This window comes from Vigna unguiculata, chromosome 9 (assembly GCF_004118075.2).
Source record: "Vigna unguiculata cultivar IT97K-499-35 chromosome 9, ASM411807v1, whole genome shotgun sequence".
NCBI lineage: Eukaryota > Viridiplantae > Streptophyta > Magnoliopsida > Fabales > Fabaceae > Vigna > Vigna unguiculata.
The window spans coordinates 34,961,373-34,983,428 of NC_040287.1; the positions used below are offsets into that span (position 1 = coordinate 34,961,373).

A 22,056-nucleotide genomic window follows, 5' to 3' on the forward strand; every position below is an offset into this window, starting at 1 on the left:
GATTATTTTAGACTTATTAAATTAATTCCCTCACTTCTCACTTCATAGGGGTATTATAGTATTCTATTAAAGTTTTGAAATACTAGAATAAAAGAATGACAGTTGATCCTAAAAAGCAGTTGAGTTTTTACGTTTCAAGAAAATATAAAGAAATGTGACTTTGACAGGAGAAGACTTTTGTACTTGGTAATTCTATATCATCAAGAAGCTATTAAAGAGGATTAAGAGAATGAAAAATATTGATTAAGAGAACTTTGCAATGGATCCAGGTAAGTTCTTAAACTCTTCTAATAATATAATTGTGAGAATCATAATTCCTAAACGTTCATCTTCTATAATAGAGTAGTTTCTTATATTGATTAGAAAAGTGGAAACTACATAAAATATTTTACAGAAATGTTGATATCAACACTATAAACACCTTATTGATAGATTTATTATGTAAAAGAATTAGGAGTTTGGGAGCCATGATTAGCATGATTGTTTCGAAATCTCGTCCCATTATATATGGGATGGTTTGAATGTGAGTAAGGAAAATTTATTGAATTACTCTCTTATTATTCACGTTTAACAGTTAAAAATAAGATCGAATTGCTTGTGGTGGCCGGAAGAAGAAGACAAAACACCTTCGCTAGGAATGATTCCATGTTTGTGCATGCGACTTGGAAAATTTCCTTTCGACATGGAACCATTCCATGTTGCATGTGGTAACTGAGAATGATTCCCTTGTTCTCATAATGATTCCATGCATTCTGCATGTGGTGACTGAAATGATTCCATGCATTGTGCATGTGGTGGCGGGAATGACTCCATTCACCTCAAAACTATTCCATGCATTTTGTGGTGGCTTAGAATGATTTCGGATATAGGTGAAAATAATAAAAATTTATTACTTTTAAAATTACTATTAAAAAGAAAATTAAACTCTCATGTAAATAAATTATTTCTCACCTAAATGTTGAATATGTAAATATTAAATTTATTTTCATACCAAATATATTGTATTATTTATTTTTTTATGATTTTTTTTATAATTTCATTCATGCAATAAAACTTGAAAAAATAATTAAAACTCATTCAAAGATCATTTTATAATAATTTTTTATTTAAACTTTTTTTAACCTATCACATGAGTCAATTCATTCACAAACTTTCAAAACTTCACTCTCAAATTCATTCCACAATCATCTCCAATTTTATTTGAACAAAAACAACATCAACTTCACTCTCAAATTCATCCAATCTCTTCCTCTCCCTCTCTCCCAAATCAATTTATCAAAAAAACACACCCGCAAAATTACTACAAAGAGAATAAAACCCACACACAACCAAGTGTATCAAAGACTTAATTTTGATAGAAAAAATTGGCAAAATTTTTCAACAAAAGCCAATAAAAAGGTTAGTAAAATAAGTTTTTTTGTAAAAAATGAATTCTTGTGACAAACTATGCATTTTGAAAAGTAATTTATTACTCAAATTAATTTTTGAAAGAGCCAAAAATAATTTATAATTAAAATAAAAATAATATTTTCATCTAAAAAATCAATCACAAAATTTTGATTGTCAATTTGTCACATGCTAAAGACAATGAATATAAAACTAAGTTGTGCTATGATGGTCACAGAAATAACTGTTATATGAAGAAAAAAATTTATGGGTTTAAGAAGGAATTAGGGGAAAAATAAAATATTAATGAAACACGAGTTCAACCCACATAAAATATTGATATCATCTCTAATCCAGAACCTTAAGGTAAAAAAATTATGAATCTTCATCTTTATATAATGCTCGAATTTATCATTTTTTATTTAATGTGAACTTAGACTCATACTTGCATTTTTAACAATCTCTTTCTTAAGGGTACATTAGTACACTCCCCTTCAAGTGAAAACATTTCCAACCATGAATACCCTTCTAGTATCGATTCAACTTAACATGACACACTTATCTTAAATCCTCAGAAACTTTCGACATAGGGACCATACTGTATTTGTATGAGTCTGTCACCAAGACTAATCATCGACTATAATACTACTGATGAAAGTTTTTAAAGAAGAGATTCACTAAGATATAACACCAATGAAACCTGAGTCTAATCTCACATAAAGGATCGAAAATGTGAAACTCAAATTTATCAAATTTTAACAAAATGTAAAACTTATACTCGCTTGAATTTCTAACCAAATTGAACAATTTTTAAAATTGGTCACCAAAAATACAAAAATTAAATTTAGAGAATTAAAAACAAACATAATCTAAATTTAAGAATTCAAAAACACACTTAATAATCTGTTAAGCATAATCTAATAACTTTTCAATAAAGCTAAATAAGCATCAATTTGAATTTTTTTTTTATGAACAATGATATTTTGGCCCACTTTATTTGATTCATTTTTAATCTATCATTTTGATCTTTCTTATATTATCACATAATACCAATATAAAAAATTAAAATAAATAATTAAATGATGATTGAAATAATAAATTAAAAGTGGTTCAGAAAAATTATTATCATTTTCTTATCTTCATCTTTGTGAGTTATGGGTGCCTCTGCTTGTTGATGTTTGGGTATGGAACACATATATGGAAGAATCAGTGCACCATAAAACACCGTACTGCAGGACTATGCCATCTGTTGCTCATACCATTCATTCTAATCCTTTTTGCATTCTCAATTATTGCTTACCCTCCAAACTTGCAACCATGGTGGGGTAACCCGAATAACTGCCTCCTTTTCTATTTCCACTTTCTTCTTTTATACTCATTTCGCTCGCATTATTTTTAATAATATCGCATTTATAGGGACATATCTAAATGCGTGATTCAAACTGGAATATCGTTTTCTTGACGCTTCCTATAACCCGTTACACTTGCCCAATGTCACGATCTTGGAAATATAACTACACAATAATCTACTTTTCTTTTTTCCACACTTCTAAAACAACATTTTGTAAGTCTTCATCTGTACCAAATATATGTAAGAAAGTAACATAACATGAATGACCCGTTGTTTCTGCGCGCAGATATAGCGAACTTAAGTTCAAATTTCAAACCTTATGCCTAATCATTATGAGTCAACGTTTTGGAGATCTGCGATTAATAAATGCAGCTGTAGAAAAAGCATAACTAGTGAACTTTTTAATCAACTTTTTTCACAAGAACATCGATGTAACAGAACACAAACAATTTGCCGTTGCGAAAATCTAGATGGATCTTAGATCCCTACCTAGTAATTTGAGTTTAAGGTGGGTGGTGGTGAGTGATAATGTGCAGAGAATTCATAGGAGAATGGAGTTATATAATAAAATGGAGTTTAGGGTTTTTCTTCAACATTTGGATGTAGATCTATGCCTCTTCGGCCACTACGATGTATACAGATTGGATACCTATGTGTAAATGAGAACATTTTTACATTAAACAATTGTCATCCTAGTACGAATCACTTGAAATAAATTAAAATATTTAAAGTTATTTTTTTATTATAAATTTATGTTATTGGGTTTTTAATATTCTGTAATTATTATACTAATATTGATTTCATTGTAATTAAACTATTCGTTGAGCTTTAGAGTCTTAACCTATCATTCTCTGATGAATATATTATATAACACTAGTGCTAATAAATCAATTTAAAGCAAATTTAGAGTGAGGTGTATGTAGGACCACATGAGTCATCTGGGTCAAAATTTATTGCTTTCATCGATTCCATGTGGTGATAAGAGCGTCGGTTAACTTAGTTTAATGCTACAGGTTATAGTAATTCAAAAGATAACATATCCGAGAGTGATATGATTACTAATTTTATACAAATAAATTAAAAATGCATTTATTTATTTTTTATTTTTATATAAATATTTTTAAATTCAAAATTAGCTAAATACATTAATTGACTTATAAAATATATTTTCGTATTTCTGTGTAAATATATATTTTTCTCCCATATCAAATTGGAATTGATTTTTAGTATCCTTACTGCATCATTGGTGTAGGAAGGAGATTTGACAATGGTTACTTTTTACATTCCGTCTTAGTTCCAAAATCGAAGCATACTATAACGAGGCTAAATGGGATCAGCTTTTGGCACTGGTTCAATTTCACCTGAGGCCAAATATCATCCTAATGACATTTTTGAAATACTGACCAACTTTTTGACACCGATTTTTGTAGAACGGAAGCAGAAAGACGTTTTTTGCTTCAAGTATATTCTGAACCGAACATAAAACTTAGAAAAAATTGCAAAAATGTCACCACGTCATTTTATGCTTCCGTCAAGCGACAATCAAGATCTATAACGGAAGTTAAAAGGCCAAAACTACACTAGTGCGTACATCTAAGATTTTTTTTTTTAATTTTGTGGATATGTTGACAAAAATAAAAATATGATGATAAGCTAGAAGATAAAGATATATAATATAACTGAGATTTTTTGTTATGATTACATTTTTTAAATAAGGGTTATATTAATATTGAAACTGCCAATTTTTTTTAGTGTTTGTTTTAATTTATGATAATCAACCACCACTGTTGTTAGTTGTTAGGAATAAACAACTATTGTTTTTATTTTTATTTTTAGGCTTGTTCAATGAAGTTTATTATTATTTTTAATTTAGTTTTAATTTTTGTCAACAATTAATAGCAAGTGACCATATATGGTACATGTCAATATCGTATGTATTGCATTGCGTGTTAATATTTTATATTTAATTTATTTCATATATATATATATATATATATATATATATATATAAAAGATAAGAAAATAAAAAATAAACTAAAATTTTATTATAAACTGAAATGTAAAGTATATTAATACATAAAATAACGATATATATCAATTGAAACTCTAAATCTACTTGGATTAAGACGTAGATGTAAAATTTTCTAGACAATATAATGATAATCTATTCTTTATTGGACTTATGGTTCAATGCATATAAAGAACCATCTATATTAAAAGTTTAAATAAACTTGGATAACATTTATAAGAGTAAGATTTTGATGATAAGGTTATGTTTTAATATAACTTTTATGGCAAAGAAATAACATTCTTCGGAAACCTTAGACTTCGTGCAAACAATTTAACTCATTAGACTTTTATAAATATAACCACTTTTATTGTATGAAGTAGGTATTTAATTCGTAATGTTATTTGGATAAATTATGTATTGAATTTATCATTGGAATATTTTCGTATAGACAGACTACCAATTTTTTACACTGTTTAACCTCGTGGAAAAGTTATTACGCCCAAAGAAATTTTGAAGTTCAGTTATTTCAGTTAGTACAGCGGCCCAATAAATTTCAGACTAAGATTAACTATAGCCATTTTATTAACAAAGAATAATTACACACACAGTTTTTCCTTTTTCAAGTTTAATTAAATTCCTTGTTTCTAAGTGTAAAATTATTTTTCAGAAATTAGAAATGATACATTTTCTTAATTTTAATAAAAATATATTTATTTATTCATTTGCACATTACGATAAATACAAATATGTAAATTAATTAAAAAATGTGAAGTGCAACAATATAATAACAAATAAGTGATTGATATTATCTTCAACTTAAATGACAGGTAATAACTTTTCAAAAAGAAGGAAGATTATGATTTTACTATGCTCATGTTTAAAAATTATGAGGAAAAAAGAAAAGAAAAAAAAGTAAAATGAAGTCCAAAAAAATCATACATGACACGTGAAACGAATTCAGATTCCTTCCAGAACCGTGAGCTAACCTATTTGACATTCACTTGAAGATTTCAAAAGGACTAACTAACAGCTCCAAATTAAATGTACACACGTATAAATGCACGTGTGTGTGTGTGCACTCTCTCAACAATTGAAGATTCCAAATCTGTGAAATTCTTAATGTGTCTTATAAAATTCTTTTACTGAAGGATGTTGACATAACATAATAAATAAAAAAAACACTCAAGATCATAAGAATAATAATAATAAAATGTTTGAGAAATATATATTCCTATGAACAATAAAATAAAAATATTAATGAGAGTGTGAGTGTTATAAATATTGTAGATGTGTAGTTTCCATCTCAACTATTGCTACTTTTAACCTTTGAACACCATAATTCATTAAAGTAGTGTGAGTAAATTCCTTTTTCTTCTTTTGTTTTACCAAATGTAGTTGTTATAAGTATGATCGATTCTTTTGAGACACAAAGTTAAAATCATAAATTTTTACCCATAACTAGAAAGAAATTCAACTTTTTACTATATGTAGTGATTTCAAAATGAATCTTATTAAGATTAATCTCTTAATTGAATTAAAACCTTGAAACGTGTGTGGATGAGATTGAATGTAGGAAAGGTAAAAAGAGATGGAAGTGTTTGAAGAAGACAAAATTTATGGATGAAAATGGGGCCGAAGCAATGTTTTGCCCTAGGTGAAGGGTAACTAAATACTCCTATAAAAACCTACACATATTGTCATATACCTACCATATGGTCCCCTCTGATCAACACATCGGATCAAAAATCCCTTTTACGTATACATGCAATTACCTTCAGCAAATATTATACGTTGATTATAAAACTAGAATATAATTTCGAAACTAATTTTGTTGAAAATAAAACAAACAAAATTAAATATTATAAAATAAAATACTGTGTTAAAGTTTTCGACCTATCGTCTTAAAATTTTACATTTTAAATTAAAAATAATGTGAAATATATAAACTTAAATATCACATTTCTTGGAATATAATATCTCATTCAAAAATGTCACACTAGGTGCAATAATCATTGCCCAAGAAGCAACCAAAAGGGTGTGAGGAGCATGAGGACCCCGCATTGCATGTCATATATAACGACGCTATTTTCACCTGATTTGATGGTTAAATGAAAATCATAAACAGCTCCACAATATTATAATTCTTATTTTTTATTTTTTAATATGATTTAGTGTAATTATTAATTAATATATCATTATTTTTTTTAAATAATTAATGATTCATACAAATCTTCATAAAAAGTAAATAATGGAAATAAAAAAATAGAACTTAAAAATAATAGATATTTTTACTGCAGTGGCATCTCTGTAAGTATTTAGTGTACGTCGTTTTCGCTTAACTAAATGCATGCACGTTAAATCATGCACAGAATAGGAACTGGTTTCTATGCGTCATGATATAAAATAAATGTGGTTCTCTCGTTATGGAATGTGGATAAGTAGCTTTTAACTTCAGGAGTCTGTATCTGCTGGAACAGTTGCAATTGCAACCTCCCTTCGAAGTAAAAAATTCGATGCCTTCAAAAGCTGTTAGTCCATGTCACTCTACTTTCTATATTCATCTCTCATTTTACTTTTTAAATAAATCATTAAATCACAAAATTATTAAAACGTTTTTTCTCTATTTTCTTATTTATTGACAAAAATAATATATACCTTCCACTTTTATTTATATTAATAAAAATATAATATATTTGATTTTTTTTATTATTATCAAATATTCTGTTTTATTATATTTTATTTTTCTTTCTATGATGAAACATTAAGGTTATAATAAATCAATAAACAAATTCTCTGAGTTATTTTCATCAGACACCTTTTATGTATTTTTTTCCTTTCCATAAAGGACTTATATATAGCTAAAATGATATTAAAGTCAGGTTACAGTCAATCATAATCAGATTTTTTTAGACATTTTGTTCCATCCGCTATCGGATCGCTAATGGACCACCTATTAATTTTTAGTCCCACGCACGAAATGAGTATATTTTGACGCGAGATAGTGTCTCACATAAACTAGAGATAAAGTCAATTCACAATATTTAAATGAGTGTAATCCTTATCTTACAAATTGGTTTTGTGGGATTGAGTTTCTAACCATTGTTTATATTTTACCAAACACTTAAACAATTACGATATTTTTTTGTTATTATATCAATTTATCTCTTCTACACGAGCAATGTAACAATTACAACTACCGACCATCTATCAATTGCATAGTTGCTAGAATTTAATTGGTGATTTCGATTTTAAGTATGAAGAATGTAATTATGTCAATTTTTTGTTGTTAAAAAAAATTGTCAATCATAATAATTTTCTAAACTCAAATAATATTACCTCATATTTTAGAAATTTGTGGTCCAACGATTCAAAACTCCTTATCAATTCATTAGCCACAAATTCTTCTAATGATCCAACCATATCGTTGTCAATCTCGCAGAATTTACAATCATAAGTCATACATATGAAAGGCATTTATGGTATTACAATACATGTCCCAGTTTGAGCAATTTAGTTTTATTTTATTGCAAATCAGTTAATTTTCATCCCAGTGATATATTTATTGGTCATTTAAAAATAAAAAAAATCTTACTATGTGCTAAATTTATTGATGCTTTTATTTGAAGTATTTACTTAACTATTCAAATGCGAAACGATTCAATTACAAAACTGTTTTTTTATAACTCAATACAAATCAATTCGATAATAGTTTATTTTTTTAAAAAAGAAATTCAAGCATTAAAAAATGGGGTGAGAGAGGCTCGAACTCTCGACCTCAGGATTACTCAGAAGCTATGAGACCTACGCGCTAGCCAACTGCGCCACCACCCCAGATGAAAGCAAATTTCTGTATATTTTATATATACTTTTCTAAGGCTATCTTTTTTGTTTTTAAGTGTGGAGTATTTTTGAGTTCAGGTTTTCTCTCCGTTTTCTTCTTACACTCCTATAAATTTCTTTACAACCTCCCGTTCATTTTATAATAGAATTTTAAATATTAGTTTCTACTTTCTGAAAAGTTCACTGTAATGAATAACATATGTTTAAAAGAAATTTGATGGGTGATGGAAGTAAGTAGCAAATTTAATTTATGGGGCCCCATTTAAAGCCCAACCACAATATGAAACCTATTTCTGTATATGTTTAAGAGGTCAGTCTCTTCCTTTACTTTCATAAATTTCTTTTTACACCCTGTAAATTCTTGTAATTATAAAATGTAAAATGTATCTTTTATTTTATATTTGCAAATATATAATCTGGAATAATATTTTTTTTTTTGCATTTCAGAAAACACAATGTAAAATACAAAAGTTAAATTTTTGATTAATCTGAAATATATATTTTATTTTATATTTCAGAACGCATAATCCACATTTCAAAAAATATATATTCTTAATTGTAAACTCTGAAATATAAAAATTATTGGATTCAGGCCGAAATTATATGGTTGCGCACAAAGAAATGGCCTTAAGCTTTTAAATCCAACTGGAAACCCACATTTTAAATCGGCCCATATTTATCCCATTTTATTTTTGTGTATTATTTTGACTATTTTTATGTTGGACGGATTAAAATTAGAGTGTTTCTAATTTGTCGTATGCGGTGGCTCAATAATACAAATGAAAGTGATCTTAGTCTCAACTAAGAAAATACTAAAGCGATTTCAATAAGTCACGAAATAATGAAGAAGCAATTGAAAGGGTTTAATTAATTGTATGGTATATAGTACACACTTTCGTGTTCAGGTGTGTTAGTTTGACATTCCATTGATATTAATTGAGTCCCAATTTTTTAAAAAATGTCTCAATTAGATTATTTCAAATAAAAAAAATAAAAGTAACACAGTTAATTTTATTTATGACTTTCACCATTAAATTTTAATGTAAATATCACTTAATTTTGTAAGATGTTTTAAATATCAATACGATAATGATGTTACTAATTTTTTGTTGAAAAAAATCTAATTGAAATATTTTTTCAAGGATTAAGACTTCATTGACATTTTATTAGAAGTAGATACTAAACTAATATATCCAAAAGTGAGTACCAAACTAATTAAACCAAATAAAAAATAATGACCGTAAAAGGAATCCTAACCTTAGAAGAGAATGCATTCACGTGGAAAACATTCAAGAGTGTGATAATAAGTTGGTAAAGAAAACATTGTATAAAATTGCTTTTTTTTTCAATTTTATATGGAAAATGTTATGGTGAAAATCTTGACAATTAATATTAGATGCTAATTAAGATTTTAATTCACGAATTAATTATAATTTTTTATTAATAATACAAAAATTATTTAAGAAACTAATAATTTTTAATTTATAAAATAATATCTTATTTAATAAATATAATAATTAATTATTTTTAATTTATAAATTAGTTATTATTTAATGTCATATGAACACGTAAAAATGAATTGAAGTGTTTAGGTAAGTCCGGCCTATCTATTTATCTTTCCTTCCTTAATATCAAGTAAATAATCTATTACTCTCTTTTTTGTCCAATTTTCTTACAATGCACACTTAATTACTTTCAACAAATATGAAATCTTCGTGGTTAGTATAAGGTAATTATGAACTAGTTCTTAGTTTAAATAGTAAATTAGAAATATACATCTTATTTATTATTTCCAAAATAAATAAATTAATTAACCTTTTCTCCACTCATGGTGGTGAGTGATACTTCACATCAGACAGAATGGGTTAAAAAACTCAAATTAATGTATAAAATAAAATAAGATTAACATAAACATACATATAAATAGAATAAAGGGAAGGTATTAGTAAAGCAAATTTACATATAAATATTTAGACTTTCATTAATAATTTGCTTTCTATATTGAGGTTTATCATTCACTTTATATTTTAATATACATTTTTTATTTAATTGAGTTTTAATATTTGTTAAATAGTTTATCCCTTTCATTAAATTGACCTTAACATTATTTAAAATGTATCACATGTTAAAATATAGGTGATCTTCTGTTTTAAAATATAACATGTGTCAAAATCAAAGAAATTTCACAATAGAAGATGTTACTAATTTTAGTACAACATAGGCCATCTTCTATTTCGAAATATTTAATTTGTCAAAATCAAATAGGTTTCATAATAAAATATGACACAAATTTTGGTATGTGATGGATCTAGACTTTTGCACATAACACTTTTAACATTAGTTTAACCTAATAGGCCACATTGAGTCTATTTTTTTTAAAAAAATTAATAAAGACTCAATTAAATAATTTTTTTAAAAAAATAAGTACTAAATTGAATAAAAACCAAATATGAAAACAAAAAATGGTTAATCGAATTACAGTTTTTAAGGATGCTGAAAGCATAATCATATACGAGGTTAATTTAGTTAATATCTATTCTATTATATTAAGAGATTTTTTCTTGATAAACACACTCTATTTTAGTTTTTACTCTTTTAATAATTTTTTAAACCAAAATAATTATATTACCAATTTTACTTTTTAAGTGATTTTTTTAATGTAACTGTTTTTTCGATTTCATAATTTTTTTCTAAAATTTATCTATTGCTTTAAACTAAAATAACTATTTATAATGAAAAAATTATTTATAAAAATAATTAAAAAATACTTATAATAAAATTGTAAATTATTCAAATTTACTTTTATAATTATAATAATGATAATTTCATTATTTTTTGTTATAAAAAAAATTAACACATGCTCGTGACATATGAGTTTTTCCCTAGTAGACAATAATTTCATAATTGTAAGTTCAAATACATGATTACAATCATCGTTGTAGTAAAAGTCTTATTTTTTGTTGCATGTGTTTATTAAGCAACCTATGCCTATAACGTTTATTACACAACCACTCATAATCAATTTTATCATATAATAACACAAATTAAAAATATAAAATGAATATATAAAAAGTATTACAAATGTCAAGTATAGAGGCTTTTCCCTTTAATTTTTTCATTTGTTGCCTCTATCTTTTGCATTGTTACGATGAGTAATATTAAAGTTTCCATACTATAGTTTCAAACCAAAGATTTGATTAAAAAATGAAACGAAAAAGTAGTCAACTTACCATAGAGAGTGGGTAAAAGTGGTAACTAAACATTAAAGTCTTGTGTTTTTCTCATCCTCAGACCCTAACACCAACAATCTATCAAAATATAGGACTTTGCGAAAATAGACGATAACTTATAACGCAATCCCGAGAGCTTGATAATCCCTTAAAAGTTAAAACCCAAAAAAAATAAAAGGGAGTTACCAAAGTGTTTTAAGAAAGATGTATTTCATTTGTCCCTTTAAAGATCAAATCCTAACCAATATTAGAGAACACAATAAGAATGAAAGACATTATTATCGATTAAATTTGAAAGAGAGAAACCCCAATTTGAAATGATTAAAACCCAAGAGTGAACCAAAAAGAGTTTTGGCCAATAAAGTTTTTTTTTTTTTAAAAAAAAAATTATTATCGCTTTGTCTTAAACAATAATGTGTAGATATTGTACCTCTGACTTCAAAGGAAGAAAAACGATATTTTGTTATTTATTTTCTTGACTCAAGCCGAAGAGGGAACCAAAAAGATATAGCCAGGTAAGAGTTTAGAGTTAAAGAAAAATAGGTATCATGTTTTTAGATTGAAGAAACACAATTTTTTTTTTCTGACTCATCTTATCATTGTAGTGAAGACAAATGACGGTTGTAAAGCTCTATTTTGAGGCTATTTTTTTTTTCTTCTACGCACAAAGTATATAAAGTCTTTACTTTTCTTTACTTTGGTGGGTTTATAGCATAGGCAATAACAGAAATAAAGTGAAAGTCTAAAGTTCCTTACATTTATTAGATGTTAAGAAGACGAGTTACAATTTATAAATTTCTTAGTCTAAAGATAGTAAATATTGAAATTAAAACCAACCAACGATAAATTGTTCTAGGATAGATTTTTAAAGGTTCTTATACCATTTTGACATTAAAAAAATCTTTTCACGCCAGTTAAAAAAAGACTTTTTATGTCAGTCATTTCTGGAACAAACATAGATACAAGTGGTATAAAAAGTTTCATTTTCTACGCTGGTTAAAACCACAACCGTATAGAAAATGCTTATATCTTCTTCACATACAAGGCACCCAACCTATCCTTCAGCCTAATGATAAGTTTGATAAATCATTAGTATTCATGTTTATTAATCTCTATTATTTGTGTTTATTCATGTGTTTTATGTTCATTTCATCGTAGAAAGATGTTGGAGTGTTATGTGTTTTTTTAAGTTTGGTATATTTATTTTTTTGAGATTATTATGTAGGAAAATGGAAGATTTGGGAAGATTAGATAGTTGTCTATCAAGACCATAGTGCCCAACCAGATTGTCACCACTCACCCAACGAAAAGACTGTCTTGCTCAATGAGACAAAACAATTGGAAGTAAATCAGAAGTTATTTCTCGCCTAGTGAGATCTTAGGCTCGCTCAACAAGCATATAATTTCGAAATGTGGTTTAAGTGTCGAGAAGGAAACGAAAAAAGTGGATCTTTTGGTGTGGAAACATAGAAGAAAATCATAACTTGGTATAGGACATTCCAAGGCTAATGGACATCAAGTTCTTCTATTTGTTTGTCAAAATTCATCAAATCTGTATGTTCTAGATGTTTAGAAGTAGTTAAACTCCCATTTCATTAGCATTTGGATGTAATGACTTCATACTTTGTGTAACATTTCTAACGCAATATAATTTCTTTCATATTCAAATGCTTTATCTTGATTACTAATGTGCATGAAGAAATATCATTCTATTTGTTTATATTGAATTGTTGGAAAATGAATTGAACTTGGACATCGATAAAACACCCAAAAGCTTTGGTTCAAGGAATAGACCTAATCTGTTGGTCTTTCTAGACATATGATCTTAATGCAGATTAAATGTTAAAATGGCTAAGGAATGAGAATTTTAACATATATATTTAGAACTTGCTCCTAAAGAATTAGAGTAAGTATGCTTATTATGTGAATGTTTGAATAATATAGTGATATATTAGCTAACACCAACAAAGCTCAGGTCTCACTACCCATCACCATCCCCCTCCAATTTTTTCAAAGGGAATTTTCTTCCCATCACAAAACCACACAAAAAGAGCTTCGCGTACCACCACAACGCTTCAACCACCAAAGCAAAAATGTGACCACCACTGCAAACATGCTTCTCTATTGCAGATCCAATAAACACTCATGATGCAAATCTACAGCTCGACAGTGTTCACCAACAGCGACCAGATGTCACCATCAGCCACTATGCCCATCAACTCTCAACAGATCGCGAGCTTCACAACTCGCACGTGAAGAAGTGGTGTCAGTCGCACACCCATGCTCAACAAACTAGGCTAGTCACAAGATCACCATCGCATGCAACCCACACGACGTAGAAGAACCGATGAAGCAAACACAAATGCAGTCCAAATCAGAAACCGCGAGACCTCACCGGAAATCACAATAATAATCATGAACGACGACATTGAATGGTGTCGTGGCTGATCTGGTCTCCAACACTACAAGTTCACGCCTTTGTCCTACTGCAGTGCCCTTATCGTACCTATTGGAGTCTACACTGTGAGAGCAACGACAGGAGCGCGAACAAGAGCAATAACAACGATAAGAGCTCGACCAACAATGAAATCGAGAACTCGAGCAACAACGACGACTATGAGAGCAACATATGGAGGAGACGAATGCCACTTGATCTAGGACGCAAGGAGTGAAAAGAAGAGAGAACGCGAGGAGTGCAAGTTGGAGGAAAGAGAAGTTGTAGAGAGAAAGAAGTTTGGGTGAGGGTTGCATATGCAAGGGAAAAATTAAACATCATATTTTATGTCTTATCTTGGTCCAATCAGTATAGAAAGTCTTTGTAATTTTTTACAAAATTGTCATTAGCCACTTTCTATTTCATTTCTAGGTCTAATCGATATAAAAAGTTTTTGTAACTTATTAAAAAATTGTTACCGCACCACTTTCTATACCAATTATAGGTCAAACCGATATGAAAAATCTTTGTAATTTATTACAAAATTATCAATGAATCACTTTTTATACATGTTCTTCTGGTATAAAAAGGCTCATGGTATATACAATTCAGTCTCCACATCATTTATTATGTTTGATAGATTATAATTGTCATAATAAGTCATCATAAAAAGCGATTTTTAAACTAGTGTAAAAATAAATTTTAAGTCTAACTTAATATTTTAAAACAAACTTATGAAATGATGCTTGTATCATTTGTATATTGTAAATTCATCTTATCTCTGGTGTACATTGGAATTTTGATGGAATGGGGAGTGATGAATAATTGCATGCATGAATGAATGAGTTGAGTGAGCGAATGAGAAAACATGAAGAAAAGATTAGAAAAAGTTTTATAAGGTTTAGGTAGAGGGGGTATAGGAAGAAGTATATATGTGTAGAGAGTTTTTTGCAAGCTTAAATGGTGATTGATTGGTGGGTGTTGGTTGATGAAAGCCAGGTTGGGAGGTGACATATAATGTGGATGTTCCTAAAATAAAATCCCATAAGTTTGAGCATAAAAGCAAGTAGATGGAAATACAGCTCATAGTTCTTGAGCACTGATATGACCCCATGTGGAGAGGACTGCCAGTTCACGGACTAACTTATTGTTTTGCAGAGTTTTTAACATAAAACTAAACCCTCCTTATAGCTGTCTCCTCGTCCCTAACGCTGCCAACAACAACTTAGATAATGACTCCTTCTTTTCTCTCTATATATGTGTGCGTGTCCTCACGCTCACTTGCATAATCATTAAACCCAACTTCTCTAAAACAACACCACCACAGTGCCAAACATGTATCATCCAACTATAACTCTCCCAGAATCATCCTCGAAAAGTATTCTTAATTATGTGCCGGGAGAAAGATCAATTTGTGGTTCTCATTTCTCGTAGGGTTGTGGACAACATAATGGTCTTCCATTATTGATAAAATATATGTGTGTGTGTGTGTGTGACATGTTATGCTGTGTTATGGTCGGTATTAGAGATTGTTACTGTCACCAATCACGATTGACAAGGGAATGATACGATGGTGATGTTTACGTATTATATATACATAACTCATAAAAACAGAATTTAATTTTGTTTTCATCGCAGCCGCTAAATGCTTTCATTGGCCTTCCTCTACAACTGAACTCTTTATATCCTTTTCTTTGCTTCCTTTCAAACCTCAACTGTTACCTTTCCTATTCGTTTTGGTTGATTTGCGGATAGTTTTTGACTTGCGGATTCAGGCACAGGAACATGGGATCATGTGGGATATGTTTGGTCCCAACATAAAAGGAAAACGGTGTGTTAGATTGCTGCACTTCATAACCCATAGTACATTCTTATTACCATAATCAAATATAATAAACAAAACTGGTAAGGAAGAACTATTTGAGAGATTCAACTCAAATTTAAATTGAAAATCATTTTCACTTTTTAATTGCCTCTTTAAAATGTGAGATCAGCCATTGTATAATTACCCTTTTTTTTTTCGGTTAAAGGGTAATTTAATAGACCGTACTGAAGGAATGGTTGTAAATGTTTTCAAAGAGACAGAAAAAAGAAAGGGAGTTTGGTAAATGTGGTTGAGTTACAGAAAAAGCGAAGCGAAAAATCTAACAAGGGAGAAGAAGAGAAGGAGAAGCATATTAAGGGTAGTAAGAGTGAGTATATTAATGCAAAGACAGTGAGGACACACTTGACAACACTCGTAGTGAGATGGTATATAGTATCACAAATCCCTTGTCTTTCTTCCTTCGCTTTTTCTGCCAGCAAATTAGAGTTAGCACCTGTCAGATCTCTCTCATTCACACACCCTTTTATTCAAAATAAATTTCTTTACTCTCCTTATATATTTTTGTTGCAATCAACCAACGCCTCTGTTCCAAACAACCATCATAAACCATGCCCACCCTCTTCTCTCACCCTCTTCAAATGCAATGATTCCACTGCTGCCAAAACCAACACACTAGGGAAGGCAAAGGCACGCATATATAGCACGGAGGAGAAACATTTTATGGAGTTTTCGCCTTCCCAAGAGTTGAAGAAGGAGCTTAAATGAGTGAGACAGCGAGTCTTCATGCACAAACAAGGACACCCATTTCTTCTCTGGAAGCCATGGCTCATCACCACCCGCATTATCGGTCACCCTTCGGAGACACTACCTTCACCAAACTGTTCGTGGGAGGACTAGCCTGGGAGACTCCCACCGAAGAAATGCGCAAATATTTCCAGCAGTTCGGAGACATTCTTGAAGCTGTCATAATCACTGACAAGAACACCGGAAAATCCAAAGGCTACGGTTTCGTATGTGCTCTCTTTCTCTTCTTCTCCACGCTTCACATACCTTCAATACCACCAAGTTAACGAAACTATATCTGTGTACTATGAATTCAACAACAGGTAACATTCTGCGACCAAGAATCAGCAAGAAGAGCATGTGCTGATCCAAATCCAATAATAGATGGCAGAAGAGCAAATTGTAATATTGCTTCTCTGGGGAGGACTCGACCTTCACCACCTCGAGGTTATAACTTACATCCTTTGATATATTATTAATATTATCCCTCGTAACGTATAAAACTGATACTGCTTGTCTTTTGATATGTGAACATCCAAGTACTTTTTTCCTCAGTACATGTTCATCACTTTTAATAGAAGAGAGAAAAAAAAAAAAAAAAACTATTCTGTGTGATTTGATATGACAAGGTGTGTCATTTACAGGGAGGAGTATAGTTCAAGGTGGAGGAGGAACAGTACAGAGTGTTCCGGGATCCGGACCGCCGCCGTCGCTGCCGCCAGCACCTGCTGTTCTGTATCCGCCATATGGGTGAGTTGAGTTGAGTTATCTTGATTGAGTGGAGGCATTAATAAATCATAATTTGATAGCACTCATAGTCAAAGGAACTGGTCCATGATGTTAATGGGGAAGTGCATGTAGACGCACTACATCTTACTGTCTGCATATGTTGCTCACTGCTCCTCACCAGTTATAGTAGGCATCAGTGTCAGCCTAAAAATCATATCGTAAATAAAGTACGAATGGGAAAAGGTTGCTCTGCCATCCACATCCACATAACGTGCATTATTGCTACTTCTATTTTCCATAATCTCATCTCACTTCCTTAATGCTTAATCAACTGCATTTTTTTAGCTCCTTAATCAATTGCTTTCAATATTTTTCGCCTCATCTTTCTTTAAATCTGTATGTATCAGTTTTAAATTTGAAAATGCCGTAAATTGAATAAAGCGTATGGAGGCTTTATTAGATACGTAGCATCATTGATATAGATAGTTACAGACAACTATGGTAATAGTAAAAGTGCTAGTGATAACAGCTACGGTCAGTAGATGTGTGACCCCTGACAGTGCATATACGTGTATATATGTCTCTGTGGTCCTTGAACAATTAATTTAATTTATGATCTTGTACAAGATAAATCCCACAGCTCTCGGTACTCTTGCATCTTCTCGATCATTGAGTCATTTTCGCACCAGCATGTACTCTTCAGGGCTCTAAAATACTATAAATGTAAAAGTTTAGCTTAGAGTTCAAAAGTAGGCATGGAAAATTGTATTCAAAAGTACAGAGATGCAGACTTTTTCTACTTGGTACCTTTGACTGGAAAATGCTAATATTAACTTTAGATGCTTTGCACTAAAGCAAAAGCTATTATATTGAAATACTGTGCTTCTGAAGTAAGCTATTCAATTTGACGAGTTGCATATATAGTGACAATGATTACAGTTTCATTTCTTCAAAAGAGTGTGACTCATCAGCTTAACCTGAGTTTACCGAGTTTAATTTGTCATCTATTTATGCATGTATTCAAATATATCACTTATTATACCACCTTTGTCATTCTTATTTATATCTTTACATAGTTAGGTGGTAAAGGATAATGTTAAATAGGTGTAACAATTTGTTTTGTGTGAAAGTATTACTATGCCTGAATTAAGTCACGGTAAATTTAAACTTGGGAACTGTGTACCAGGCATCAATGGTAGCACACAAACGTTAATCAATCTCTGTTTCTTGCTCTCTTTAGACACTGAACAACGAGGGACCCACGACAATATACGACGTATACTGATGTTACCCGAAAAACATTACATAATTCACAACTGCATGCTATTTTGAATGATTACTTTATTCTCAAAGAAAAATGCAGTAACGCATGCAATTTACATTATTTTGCCACTGATTAAACTCCTTTGGACTTTACTCTCTCTCAGCTACGCAGCCTACACTCCTGATTATGGATACCACCACCAAGTAAGTGTCTTTCTCTGTTATGTAGATTTTAACGATGATATCTGGATTTAGCAAGTATTAGTGGAGAACAGTTGGATAATGGTATAAGTTAATGAATAATGATTGTACGAAAACAGGCGACGTTGTACAACCCACAGATTCAGCAACCACAATACTATCAACAAGTCTATGGAGCATCATCTTCAACAATGAGCACCCCGTATTACTATGGCTACTCTTTGCAAGCACCAAGAAACACATTCTCTTCACCCCAGGCAAATCGCCTATCACCTGGACCATCTTATCTGTACTATCCTACACCCATGGAAGTCTCATTCTCTGCATATCGCCCACTACAATCACCAATCACCCAAAACTTTCCTTCTCCAACTGGTACCTTTAACTCATCCCTTACACTCTTTACTTAGTTTAATTTAATTACTTTTCATCATTCAATTATTCTTTCTTTCAAAAACATATTTCATTCACACGTATACCACAGAGATGGTGCGCGAGTGAGAGAGACAGATGTGTGCATTATGATGCGTTTACTGACACACTATATATTATGATTTGGCTGCAATACATGGGCATGGGGTCCACATGGGCAACCACAGAGCCATGTGAATGAGCTGTCTCGGTTGCGCCATGAATCAATAGGTCAATGTGGAAAGTCATGACAGAGTTAGAGAGGGTCATCGTGTAAAGTAACAGTGGATACATGTGATAGAATGGGGTGGTTAATTCTTTTTATATATATTACTAGTTATATCTTTAAGTCACTCAAATCTTCTACCATTCATGTGTTGCCTTGCCCCCACATGCATGTTAGATAATATAAAGTTTTATTTTACAGAACAGAAAAACAGTTTTTCCATTTCACTAAATTTTCACATTCCTAGCCAACAAAAGCTACATGTGTATGGAAGATCCTGTGAAATGTTTCTTTACTATGAAACACAAACATGTTTGCAAGAGTGAATTTCGTCAGAGACTAGCCGTGGTCTTACTTTGTTTGCTTTTCTTTAAAGAGTCTTATCTGGTTTTCTGTTCTTTCTTTGCCCATGTGCGCAAGATATTATATAGTAATAACAAAATAATTGTCGAAAATGACATTGCTAGCTACCATTTATAAATGTACCTGCTTATGATCTCTATATTTGAGCATAACTTCAATTATTGTTTATTAATTATGTGGTTGATCTTGATCAGATTCACAGAGTCAGCAGCGTATCTCCTCTGAAACAGCAGCCACTTCAGAAAGTTCAAATACCCAAGGGAAGAACTGATAAATATATATATATATATACGCCTACTAAGTTTCAACTGTTTAAACTTCAAGTTAATTTTCATCACATTAATTCTTCATCTTTTTCCCCATTATATCATAATTTTTTTAGTCCACAAGCTTTTGCTTTAGGAAATAATGGCTTAGCTGATTACCGGTGTTCTCCACACCTGTGGCAATTTCGAAAGATGGACTAAACAACTTCTTCATTCATCTAATCTTCATTCTCTTCTCCTTTCCTTTAAGGATTTTCACTATATACATACTAAAAATTATATCCTCACACACATGTAGGACGTACTAATCAAAAGTGTGAGAAGTGGAATTAATGAATGAATCTTTGCTACTATCAAAAGTGTGAGAAATCTACTACTAAGATTAACTACTCTTCTACTCATGTTCTGCAACATGTGTCTAAAATGAAACAAAAAGGGGATCCATAACTCACGTCGCTAGGGGAGGATGAAAAATCAAGTAATTCTCAAATAAAACTTCTTTGTACTGTTCTTCACTCGCTTTGATATCGCACGTTGGTGTGAATTTCCAAGCTCAATACCCATAAGTTAGTACATATTGGATGAGAAATCAAACACGAACTTTAATTGCTTGTTGGGACGTGAGTTTCTCGATTGATTTTTACAGTATGTATAAATAAGGGAAATGTCAATTTAATTATTTGCTTATTTTCCAACTTCTAGACCACATTGTAATGGTTTCTTACAACTGTCTTTCATTGAATTCACATAACTTTTAGTTACAAATGATAAAAAATATGTTTTATTTATTTATTTATGACATCTTTTTATCAACTTCTTTAACATAATTAGTCAATTCTTCAAAGTAGAAAAGAATAAACTTGTAATTTTATTTAAAATGTAATTACTAACAAAAATGTTAATAATAAAGCAAATAGCAAAATTAAAAAAAAAATATTACTTTTCTCTATTTTCTTACCCTCTATAACCAACCAAAGAATACATAGTTGGAGGCGCAGTAGAGGATACTGATACTGAACCTATCCATGAAAGTTCCTTTCATTCCTCTGCAATATTCCTGTCCATGGTCACTTCCAATTCCTTCACCTCCACTTTCCTAAACCCCAGAATCTAATATTTACGAATCTATCAGAAAACACCACTGCGTGAGAATGATGATATTCGAGTATTTAGATATTTTATTTTCTCTGTTTTTCTGTATGCATCATCTATCACATCTTTCTTTCCTCATTTTTCCACGTACATTTCGACAAACGTACACCTAAGTGTATGTACCCTTTTTAAGTTCAATTATTGATCTTTAGTACCTTGAATGAAGTTAGAGATTAGCATGGCAATAAAATTAAAAAATTGGAGAAATCGACGAGATTTATGATGGAGATCCACATCAACTATAAGATGTTTTCAGAGAAAGTCTCTGAAAACAGAAACTCACAATTATGCTTCCAAACTTCACGTAATACTGACTTCAGTTAATTGTTGTCAGGCCATTTCCCACACTCCATCTTCCTTCCGAAGGTTCGACCCAATTGTGTTCAAGTCCTCATTCGCGACATGATTCAAGAGAAAGGGACCACTTAGGAGTAAAAATGGACGAAAGAACCTCCAAAACATCATACTCTAAAACTTCAAATGTGTTCAAAATGATTGCAGAAGCATGCTTAGCTCTCCCACACTCTGCACCATAATGTCATGTGGGTTCTAAAGAAACTGCGGAAATCTCCATTTGTTATGTAA

The 22,056-nt window shown here is 30.5% G+C and overlaps 1 protein-coding gene across 1 annotated transcript; it reads left to right on the plus strand.

Moving 5' to 3' along the window:
• Positions 1–16,323: 16,323 nt before the first annotated feature.
• On the plus strand, positions 16,324–20,532 carry LOC114162262 (RNA-binding protein 38-like). Its single transcript, XM_028046090.1, has 6 exons — positions 16,324–17,087; positions 17,184–17,307; positions 17,505–17,610; positions 19,017–19,056; positions 19,173–19,428; positions 20,248–20,532. The coding sequence occupies exons 1-6, from the start codon at positions 16,839–16,841 to the stop codon at positions 20,322–20,324; spliced, it is 852 nt and encodes a 283-aa protein (XP_027901891.1). The 5' UTR covers positions 16,324–16,838; the 3' UTR covers positions 20,325–20,532.
• The last annotated feature ends 1,524 nt before the right edge of the window (positions 20,533–22,056 follow it).

Coding starts and splice junctions, on each gene's coding strand:
- LOC114162262 (XM_028046090.1), top strand. CDS start 16,839: ATGAGTGAGACAGCGAGTCTTCATGCACAAACAAGGACACCCATTTCT. Junction 17,611..19,016: donor GTTCTGTATCCGCCATATGG/GTGAGTTGAGTT, acceptor ACTCTCTCTCAG/CTACGCAGCCTACACTCCTG. Junction 19,057..19,172: donor ATTATGGATACCACCACCAA/GTAAGTGTCTTT, acceptor GTACGAAAACAG/GCGACGTTGTACAACCCACA.